The following is a 10,943-nucleotide window of genomic DNA, read 5'->3' as shown; positions in this document are numbered from 1 at the left end:
GATCCCACGCCGTATGTTACCTTCCTCCTAAGTGTTCTGTCTGGGATAGTTCTCATCTTTCCTTGTTTTTCAAGACCTCAGCACTAAAGGAGTACCGGTCTGTTACTTTATAGAACGTTCTTCGGTTGGGTTTGTCTGATGATTTCTCATGACTGGATCGAGGAATCCCGCGGAAATAGTTTGTGTCCACAGTGCTACAGGGTGTCACAGTGTCTTATTTAAGTAGTGATTTTTGAAACTGGTTTTCCCCATTAGCAGGAAGGGTCAAGAGGCAAAAGTATAACCCTGAAAGGGAACAGAAGTTAAAGGCATCAGCCGTGCACCTGCTGAGAAGCCACCAGGACTTGAGTGACCTTTTGCTTGAGGTGAGAGAAAATTGATTTTCCTTTGCAGGAAGATGCGGGTTCGGGTTTTTTGAACCCAGCCAAGGCATTGCCTGTAAGAAAACATCTGGGAAGCCTGGAATCTGATAGGGCCAGTCACTGAACTTTGACTGGGCGAGAAGAAAAACTGGCAGGATTTATGTCTTTGGATGGTAAAAGAAGTTGAAAAATGAATTTAATAATTCTCAAAAGGTTTTTAAAAATTTTCACTTTTTAACATATTTGAAAATAGCTCAGTAGGCACTACATACACACAGACTGTGTTTATGCACACAGGTTGAGTCTTTAAAACTGAAATTCTTTGTATTTTGGTTTCTAGGTAGAAGGTCCATCGTGCAAAAAATTGTGTCTCAGCGAATTGATTGCTTGTGAGGGTCCTGAGCCCTCCACTGACCATTCTAGTTCATTTGTAGGTAAGTTGTAGCTTTATTATTTTTTTTTTTGATGTATTGTGTTACAGAGGATTTTTTTATATAAAGTGACCATGATCTGCTTATAATAAGTAGAAATTTTTTTTTTTCTTTTTTTTTTTTTTTTTTTGAGACAGAGTCTTACTCTGTTGCCCAGGCTAGAGTGAGTGCCGTGGCGTCAGCCCAGCTCACAGCAACCTCAAACCCCTGGGCTCAGGTGATCCTTCTGCCTCAGCCTCCCGAGTAGCTGGGACTACAGGCATGCGCCACCATGCCCGGCTAATTTTTCTATATATATTTTTAGCTGTCCATATAATTTCTTTCTATGTTTAGTAGAGACGGGGTCTCGCTCTTGCTCAGGCTGGTCTCGAACTCCTGAGCTCAAATGATCCGCCTGCCTCGGCCTCCCAGAGTGCTAGGATTACAGGCGTGAGCCACTGCGCCCGGCCAATAAGTAGAAATTTTAAATTCCTTGCAGATAATGGTTTTCCACTTGGGTGCATAGTCACACGTTACAAATCATGTTTTTGTGATTTGCTTTGGGCTTTTTACGATGTCGTGTTTAAAAACTGACAGGGTGGGGCTCAGAAGCAGCAGGAACCAAAATGTCCCTTGGGAAGCCCGGGACAGCCACAGCAGGGATGTGGCCGAGACAGGTTGTGCGGAGCTCCACAAAGCAGACAGGAAACCAAAAATGTGTGTGCAGGTGTCCCCTCTCCCCCCAGTCTGAGAGTGTGAGATGGGGGGAGTTCTGGGACAGTAACAAAATGGTCCTTTCCATTTTTATTATGTAATGACTGTCGTTTCAGACAGTGACATTAAGTAATTTATTTTAAATTTATGTTAAAGTAACCGTAAATAATAGGTCTGCCTTGACAGCGGATCACCAAGTGTCATTGGTAAATGGCACCGATTTGCACCGCAATAATTGTTTGAATTTCACAGATTTTAATCGTCGGAGGGAAGCAGGCTCAGGCTTACACTTGTGTTGAACTTGAGATCAAGTCATGAGAACTTACATAAGAAACTCTTTCATCTGAACCACAGAAATATAAATAGTCATTTAATTCATGACTTGTTTTTAGTTTTTTTGCTAAAGATAGAGCTATTATAGTTATATTTACATATGTGGTAAAAGCCTTGTAAATAAAAACAGAAATAAACTTTCCTTGGAGATAAATTGGAAACAAGTGTCTAGAGATTGGCATTTTCTACCTTTCTCTCATGAATTACATCTTGACCATAGCAGGTGCTGATTTCTAATGCTGTAGTTTGAAGCCTCTAACTATTGGAAGTGTTTTCAGGGCCCAGAAGGTATCAGAGTGTATTGCAGTTTCCTATCTGGTGAAGTTCGTTTTGGAAACCAAGTAAATTAGACACCAGTTTGCTCATAGGCGTCACCTTCTTCCAGCTGCCCAGCAAGCATCTCTCACTTTTTTTTTTTTAAAGAGACAGGGTCTCACTGTGTTCCTCAGGCCGGAGTGCAGTGGCGTGACCATTGCTCACCACAGCCTTGAAGTCCTGGGCCCAAAGATCCTCCCACCTCAGCCTCCCAAAATGCTGGGATTGCAGGTGTGAGCCACTGTGCACGGCTCCCGCTTTACTGAATGTAGACCAGAGGCTGGTGCTGCCGGTGGGCCAGCATTGCAGGTTCCACCTGCCAGCCCTGAGGTCTGAGCACACCTGTGACTTCTGCTGCCCAGCACGTGCCTGGCAGAGCATTGCAAAAATCCCTGCCTAATTTTGACGCAAACATCAATGTCTGGCTCACACCTATAGTTCCAGCTAACTGGGAGGCCAAGGTACGAGGATGGCTTGAGCCCACAAGTTCAAGGTTATAATGAGCAATGATTGCACCCCTGCACTCCAGACTGGGCAACAGAGTGAGACCCTGTCTCTTTAAAAAAAGGAAATCTATATAAAGTCAACAGGAGCAGGCTTGTCTCCGACTCAGAAGTAATTAGAAAAACAAATTAACTGAAAGAACCTGCTGCAGTTCTCAGTTCACTGTGCTCCTTTGGAAAAAGGTGATAAAATTTTTGGTCAGAATCTATTAATATCTCCTGATCGTGTTGTGTGTCACACAAAGCACAACAAATACGTATGTATAACTCTGAGGTTCAGATGTTGCCACTAATTGTGTTGTGAGCCGCTTTAGTCATGAAATTATCTTCATTTTCTATCTCAATATTCTCCCTGCACGTGTTCTCCCGTTTAAAAGGCAGTTTTCTGTGACGCTGTAACTTAAAATAAGGCATTTTAAACTGCAAGTCTTTTGTCTTAAATTGTGTCCCATGTTTTAAGAGAAAGCTATGGTTTTATTTTGTCTTCAAGGGTCTGTTCTGCGGGACCAAGCCTCCAGGCTGGGGGTCCCGGTGGGAGTTCTGTCGGCCAGGGCGGTGGCCTGCAGCGTGGAGCGGATCTGTGCGGCTGCAGCTGAGCCCCGTCGTGCTGCCCTGCTGGCCCCGGAGCAGAGAGTAAGATGCAGGGAGACGAGGACACCTGCTAACTGTCACGTTTACCTGGTTTCTTTAATGCTGTTTCAGGTGATTTGCCTGTTTTTTATAAGGTTTAATCTTTTTTCAGAGGAAACTGTCTTCCGTGTTGGAGACTGCTCAGTCCTTCCTGGCGCACAGCATGTTCTCCCGTCTCGTCTTCTGTCAAGAATTGTGGAAAGTGCAGGTCAGTTGGAGGTGGCAGCTCCACCTCTCCAGTTGTTCCAAGTGGTGTCCTGTCGGCGTGGGTGGAGCCAGCAAAAGCTGTAGTTTTCTTAGGAATTCCACCGAGCTTCTCGTTAGTGACAGGGAAAAGATAAGGGTTCAGCAAAGCCTCTGTGGCTGGGGCAGGCCACCTACAGTCACAAGTTGTCCCTGCACACCCGTCATCGGTGGTGTTTACTGGGATAGAACATACCACAAAATGTGCTGCTCTGCCTTCTTGAGTACATGATTGTAAAGAATTTACCAGGACGGTAAACTATAAAAATGTAACTTACAAATTTGTTCTTACGTGCTCATTTCTGAAGCGTTTTGAACTTAGTATACTTACAGAGTTTGGAAGAGTTGAAAGAACTCAAAGTAACCACTTGGTACTAAATGAGGATTAGCACGTATATAGAAAAAGGAAAGAAAAAATGAAGGTGATTGCTCATTGTTTCCCCATTGTATTCAGCGTACATCATAGCATCCATTTGATTTGTCAGGCGTTGTTACGATTCCTGCACTCAGCACCCTAAAGTGTGGAAAGGCCGACTCTGTGCATGAATTGCAAGGAAGATGAGCGTGCACATCAGGGTGGAGAGTCGGGAGTGGGAGGAGGAGTGGGAGTTAGCGGGACAGGAGGGGAGGACACAGCAGGCCACCGAGCTCAGGCCAGCGTGACTGGGGCACAGTGTCCTAGCAGATGGTGTGTGTCTGCTGCAGAGGGGGGTTGTCAAGTGGGAGAGGGTCACAGACAGCCGTGCGCCAGGGTGAGCGTTTGAACTTGTCTTGGGAGCTGTGAGGAGGCTGCAAAGGCTTCTGAAGAGGAGACCAGCGTGTCCAGTTTGTGTTCTGAAATATCGTATCGGCCACGGTTTGGGGAGAGGGTTGGAGGAGGGTTACACTAGAGCCCAGCAGGGGAGGAGGAGTAATGTGAGGTACTAGTCGTGAGTGTCTAGGGCTGGAGAGTTTGAAAACCACGACATGTGTATTTCACGCCATGTGCGTTACTGCACTTTAATTTTGCTTAGGGCACGATGGTTGGGAACCAAGGGTGCACATTGTGTGGGAAACTCATGCACGAAGGACTCAAAACACTGTTATTTTCTTCAGAGTTCTTTGGTGTTTGAAGCTGTGTGGTGTCTTCATGTACAAAACGTCGTGAGCCTGCAGGAGCTGGTGGAAAGGTAATGATGATTCTGTTATTAGTGCGTGATTATTTTTGCAGTCTAGTCTAAGACAAATTATATTTCAAAGCCAGAAATCACGTCAAGAAGTTATTGCTGTATTACTTAAAGAGAACATTTGCTGTAACTGAAGTGCTTATCATACATGTTTTGTTTGTATAAGATACATCTTGTGATAATATGTTTAAAAACTGGAAAAAAAAAAGAAGCATGCACATAAATATGGTTGACAGAGTAAGCTGCTTTTATTCCCTCCTTGAAAGCTCATTAGGAGTCAGAAAAGGAACTTCGTGAATGCTATAAGCCCGTAAAGATGGACGAGTGTAGGACAGGAGGTCACAGAAACACCATTTTGGAGACAGGCAGCATGCAGACCGGTCACAAGTGACTTAGCCAACTTGAGGAGACCCGTCCTGAGCCCGCAGTGCGGGAAGACGAGAGCCAGGCCAGCATTTCCTCTTTATTCCCGAGGGCGTAGGGGAAAAGGCTCAACAGCACTGACTACAGTGTGGATAGGAAGGATCTGGAACCTCAGACCGCGTCCTGTGCTGTTCCCCCAGCCCAGCAGAAGGCTGGAGGTTTGTGTGGTTCTTCCCTGGTCCAGTTTCGGGGACTGTCGAGCAGTTGAAAATACTATGCTGGGCTGGGCAGTGGTGTGACGCCAGCTCACGTCAGGATTAAAAAAACTGGATCTTTTCCTCGTACCAGAAAAATTCTAGATGAATCAGTGGAAGAGGAAAAAAGAAAAAAGGACAAGAAGAAATCATGGAAGAATATTTTTATAATCTTAAAGTAGGAAGGCCTAAATACGACATGAAGTGCAGAAGCTATAAAAGATTAATAAACTTAACTGTATGACAAACACACTTTTTTTTTTTTTTTTGGGATAGTCTCACTCTGTTGCCCCGGCTAGAGTGTTGTGGCGTCAGCCTAGCTCACAGCAACCTCAAACTCCTGGGCTCAAGCGATCCTCCTGCCTCAGCCTCCTGAGTTGCTGGACTAGAGGCATGTGCCACCACACCTGGCTAATTTTTCTAATTTTAGTGGAGATGGGGTCTCGCTTTTGCTCAGGCTGGTCTGGAACTCCTGAGCTCAAATGATCTCCCGCCTCAGCCTCCCAGAGTGCTAGGATTACAGGTGTGAGCCACCGCGCCCAGCCTGAATTTTAAAACTTGTACTTCTAAGGACATGTCCGAGACAGTGGAGCACAAGAAATCATTTACACATCATATATGTTATAAGAGCCTAGTATTTAAGGTAAAGAACTCTTACAACTTAACAATAAAAAGACAAATGATCCAGTTAAAAACGGACAGAGGGTATCAGTAGGCATTTCTGCAAAGAAACTAATGGCCAGTACGCGGGCCATCGGGCACTAGGGAGGGCGCGAGCTCCCTCACGCCGCGCGTGGGTGAGGCCGCTGATCGCGTGGGTGTTTGCGTGGCTGTGACCTGTAACTGCTGCTGTCTCTTTTGTCAAGGGCTATTTTATCATCACCAAACCTTCCTTTTCCCTGACAACAACAGTGAGCTACTCCACATGAGCAAACTACGTGAAAGTGATGACTTTTTTATGTCAGTAGCAGCCATGTAGTGCCCGTTCCCCGGGGCAGGAAGGCTTGGACGTCGCCAGCTCAGCCTCGCTGGCCCAGCTCCCTGGGGGGCCGCGTGCGGGTGGTGCTGGCAGCGGGCGGCAGCTGAGGCTGAGCCGTGCGTCTGTGTGTCCAGCCACTCCGACGTGCGGGCCTTGGGGCGGTGGCTCTTCAGGAACCTGTGTCTCCTGTGTGAGCAGACAGAGGAGTCCAGTGAGGACACGGACGTCGCCAGAGCTGTGCTTTCCGGTACATTCCGGGCAAGATTCATGTTGAGCAATGGGCGTGTCGTCTGCTGTGAGGGTGCGTTGGCGGCAGCACCTCCCGACAGCCGTGGCTGCGGGAATCCAGCATGACGGCGTCTCAGTCTGAGCCTGTCCTGGTGGGTTTGTATTTAACCTGAGTGGCGTGGAAGTTCTGGTAGCTCGGCCCGCTGGCACGTGTTTGTGCACACCTTTCCCTCAGGGTGGCCCCGGCCGCGTCTGCGGCAGCAGGGCCCTGCACTGCCCATAACCCCTGAGGAGTGATTCCTACGACAAAAATTAAACGTGGGGTGGAATGTTCCGTGCAGGTAGCTTGTGGTGGTTTCACTTTGCAAACAGCACATTCCTTTTTCCTAAAACTTTCTTGGTGGCATGAGCTACGTACGATTCTTGAACTCCTGTAATCTAGTCCCAGGTAGGTTAAGTTTACATTGGAGATTAGACGGAAAATCCTTTTAATGTCAGCCCTTTTGGTCCTGCTCTATTAAGAAGGGTGAGTGCATTTCACGACTCAGGCTGTGACATGCCGGGGTCCCTCTGTTGCTGGCCTTGGAGATGGCTGGAGAGACCATCCCTGAGGCATCCTTGGAAGCCACCTTGTTTAGGAGAGAAATCCTTGCTATAAACTTGATTCCCCTTTCAGATAGAGTGGCAAGAGAAGTCTGGTTGTGTTGGCTGGTTTGGTGTGTGCTGTGGGGTCCCTGGGGCCGGGAGCCGTGTCCTGGCAGCTGCCCCAGCCCGCTTAGCCCTCACGCCATGTGCACACACCCCTCTGAAGGGTCGTCTGTGTGCTTCACAGCTGTTTGGAGACCACGTTGTATGTAAATACTTGGGTTTTGTGGTTTTTCAGGTCTTGTACGAATGTTTGTTCTGAGGGGATTTCAGAACCACTCAGATGCGAGAAGAACTGTGGAGCCAGACAAGATGCCGCAGGTAGGAGGAAGAGTCAGTGAAGAGGCTGGAGATTGGCCTCACTGTGGAAATGGCTGCACCCTGGAGAGCCGTCCCCAGCCCTGTCCCACGCCTTTTGCACATATGTGTTTGCCGATACACATGTGTACATGTTTTGGGGGTGCATGTGATATTTCGTTACATACACAGAATGTGTGATGACTAAGGGTGTTTATCATTTCTGTGTCAGGAACATTCCAGATCCTCTCCTCTAACTACTTTGAGATGTGCGATACACTGTGAACTTCAGTCACCCTGCCCTGCTGTCGAACACTAGAACTTGCTCCCATCTGACTTACGTTTGTGTCCATTAACCGCCCTTCCTTCCTCCCGCTTCCCCCCTCTAGTGTCTGTTGTCCATCCATGAGACCAACATGTGGTGTTTGTTTTTCTGTGTGTAGCTTATTTCACTTAACATAGTATCCTCCAGTTCCACCTGTGTTGCTGCGGATGACATGATTTCTTCCTTCCTTCCGTCTTTCTTTTTTTTTTTTTTTTTTTTTTGAGACAGCCTCTCACTGTGTCACCGGGGCTAGAGTGTCATGGCATCAACCTAGCCAACCTAGCTCACAGCAACCTCAGAATCCTGGGCTTAAGTGATCCTCCTGCCTCAGCCTCCCGAGTAGCTGGGACTACAGGTGTGCACTACCACGCCCGCCCGGCTAATTTTTAATTTTGATTTTTTTGTAGAGATGGGGTCTTGCCATGTTGCCCAGGCTGGTCTCATACTCCTGGCCTCAAGTAATCCTCAAGCCTCAGCCTCCCAAAGTGCTGGCATTATAGGTGTGAGCCACTGCACTGGGCCCCTTTGCCCACTTTTAAATGAGATTATTTGAGTTTTTTTTTTTTTTCCTGAGTTGCTCGAATCCTTTGTATATTCCGGGTGATAATCCTTCGTCAGATGAATGGTTTGCACATATTTTCTTTTCGCTGTGCTGATGATGGTTTCCTTTGCTTTCCAGAAGCTTTTTAGTTGAGTGTAGTCCCATTTGTCTATTTTTATCGTTGTTGCCCGTGCTTTTGAGGTCTTAGCTATAAAATGTTTGCCTAGACTAATACTCTGGAGCATTTCCCATAGGTTTTCTTGTAGTAGTTTTATAGTTTTTGTTGTTACATTTAAGTCTTTAATCCGTCTCAAGTTGATTTCTGTACATGGGGAGAGAGAGCTATCCACTTTCATTCTGCACATGGGTATCCAGCTTTCCCAGCATCCTTTAGTGAACAGTCTGTTTTCCCCAGTGAGTATTCCTGGAGCCTTTGTCAAAAATCAGTTGGTTAGGCCGGGTGTGGTGGCTCATGCCTGTAATGCCAACACTCTGGGAGGCTGAGGCAGGAGGACTGCTTGAGCCCAGGAGTTCGAGGCTGCAGTGAGCTGTGGTTATGCTGCTGCACTTCAGGGGGAAATAAATCATTTTGCTGTACATATGTGGGTTTATTTCTGGTTTCTCTGTTCTTTCATGCCAGTGCAGTACTGTTCTGGTTACTGCGGTCAGGTGGTGTGGTGCCCCCAGCTTTGCTCTTTTTGCTTAGGGTTGCTTCGGTTACTCGGGCTCCTTTTCGGTTCCATGTTTCAGGTGAACAGGTTTCGGTAGCACCGGGGGCCGGTGAGAAGTCCCGACGGACGTGGTGCCTTCTGGGGATGTAACTTGGAAATTGATCCATTGTCCAGAAATACTCAGGCATAGTTTTCGATGGATCGTTAAGGAATTTCAGGATTGTTTTTTCTGTTTCTGTGAAGAATGACATTAGTATTTTGATGGGGATTGCGTTGAATCTGAAGATAGCTCCGGGTAGTGACATTCCAAGTTTTCCTTCCCTTTTGGAAGTTCCTGGACTGCAGGCTGACATTGTGCCCCACACCACGGGCTGCAGCATTTTGGGAGGAAATCTGCTTTGTTGTGATCGTGAGGTGCTCTTGGGTTTCATTCCTCCGTCAGTCAGTGGATTGAGGAGTGGAAACGGGCGGCCGCATCTTCTCACCCAGGTCTCCTGGTTCCCGAGGCCTCGAGGGTGCCGGGCCCGGGACCACACCTGTGCCTCCTGGCTGGCGGGGGGGCTCTGTGCCACAGTCCAGGCTGAGACGGTGTCAGCAAGTGTCTCGGCCCAGAGTTTCCCAAAGGCCTGTGAGAGCCAGTGTCCTGCCCAGCCCCGGGGCCCAGCCTCAGGCCATACGGGAGCGGCTGTGGGGTGTCACTAGGGAAGATTCCAGAAGGTTCTGCCTCTTCACTGCCTTAGTCTCCTTGGTGTTGGGATAATTTCTAGGTCTAAGAGGAAGTTTGTTTTTTTTTTTTTTTTTTTTTTTTTTTTGAGACAGAGCCTCAGTCTGTTGCCCAGGCTAGAATGCCGTGGCGTCAGCCTAGCTCACAGCAACCTCCAACTCCTGGGCTCAAGCGATCCTCCTGCCTCAGCCTCCCAAGTAGCTGGGACTACAGGCATGCACCACCATGCCTGGCTAATTTTTTGTGTATATATTTTTAGTTGTCCATATAATTTCTTTCTATTTTTAGTAGAGACGGGGTCTTGCTCTTGCTCAGGCTGGTCTCAAACTCCTGAGCTCAAACGATCCACCCGCCTCGGCCTCCCAGAGTGCCAGGATTACAGGCGTGAACCATCGTGCCCAGCCTAAGAGGAAGTTTTAAAAAGTGGACCTGTTTATAAAGTTAACTTCTTATTTTACTTTACAATAACAAGTAATTCTCGTGCATGGTGTGAGCGTGGGAGTGCCTAAGAATACAAAGTGACATTTATGTTCCGTTGTGATAGGTCGCCCTTGACGTGCTGCAGAGGATGCTGACCTGTGAGTTCACCACTCTGCCCGGCTGGCTCGTGGCCATTCTGGCAGTTTCTTGCCTTTCCTTTCAAAGTGTTTCGCCCGTCTGCCTCCCTGGGTGGATTCTGCCCTCCCCTCTGTCCTCCTGTCAGCTCCTGGTGGCTTTAGATGTGACACGCAGAGCAGTGTTGGGAAGTGACAGCGTTTTAGTCTGTGGTTAGTGGGGAAGTGCTTTGTTCCGTCTGCACGTTCTGATTAATCTCCAAGGCTCACAGAGCTCAGCAGCACTGGGGGCACTTTCAAGTCTTGGTGGACGTGGTGCCTTCTGGGGGTGGAATCTGGAAATTGTCTGGAAGTGCTTGGTTAGGGATTATTTTCGATGGACATGTGCTGACGTTGTTCTCTGTTCCCGGCTTCCCTCATCAGTTGCCCTGGATGCTCTGGCTGCCGGTGCACAGGACGGGTCCCCCTTGCACAACGCGGTGAGGTGCTGGTATGTCCTGGGGCAGGATGCCTGGGGGGGTTCCCTGCTGCACGAGAGATCCAGGGTATTTTAGACACTAGTGCCGACAGCTGCCTCCCATCACTTCCTCTGCTATTTGTGGTAACGTCAGGAGCAGACGGCCGCTGGGAACCCTGGGAATGTTCCGCTCAGCCTCCCCCCTCTGCCGATGAAGCGGGAAGCCAGG

The 10,943-nt window shown here is 48.0% G+C and overlaps 1 protein-coding gene across 1 annotated transcript in view; it reads left to right on the top strand.

The window, feature by feature from the left end:
* Positions 1–10,943, top strand: part of FANCA (FA complementation group A) — a 54,164-nt gene that overhangs the window by 1,604 nt on the left and 41,617 nt on the right. Inside the window, 9 exon segments of the mRNA XM_045533316.1 lie at positions 256–365; positions 703–796; positions 3,128–3,270; positions 3,380–3,475; positions 4,606–4,679; positions 6,407–6,519; positions 7,384–7,466; positions 10,248–10,281; positions 10,681–10,747. Of these exon segments, the coding sequence (XP_045389272.1) occupies positions 256–365; positions 703–796; positions 3,128–3,270; positions 3,380–3,475; positions 4,606–4,679; positions 6,407–6,519; positions 7,384–7,466; positions 10,248–10,281; positions 10,681–10,747 (814 nt within the window).

This window comes from Lemur catta, chromosome 20 (genome assembly GCF_020740605.2).
Source record: "Lemur catta isolate mLemCat1 chromosome 20, mLemCat1.pri, whole genome shotgun sequence".
In the NCBI taxonomy this organism is placed as follows: domain Eukaryota; kingdom Metazoa; phylum Chordata; class Mammalia; order Primates; family Lemuridae; genus Lemur; species Lemur catta.
The sequence above is the reverse complement of the archived record's forward strand: the minus strand, read 5'-3'. Positions and strand labels throughout refer to the sequence as shown.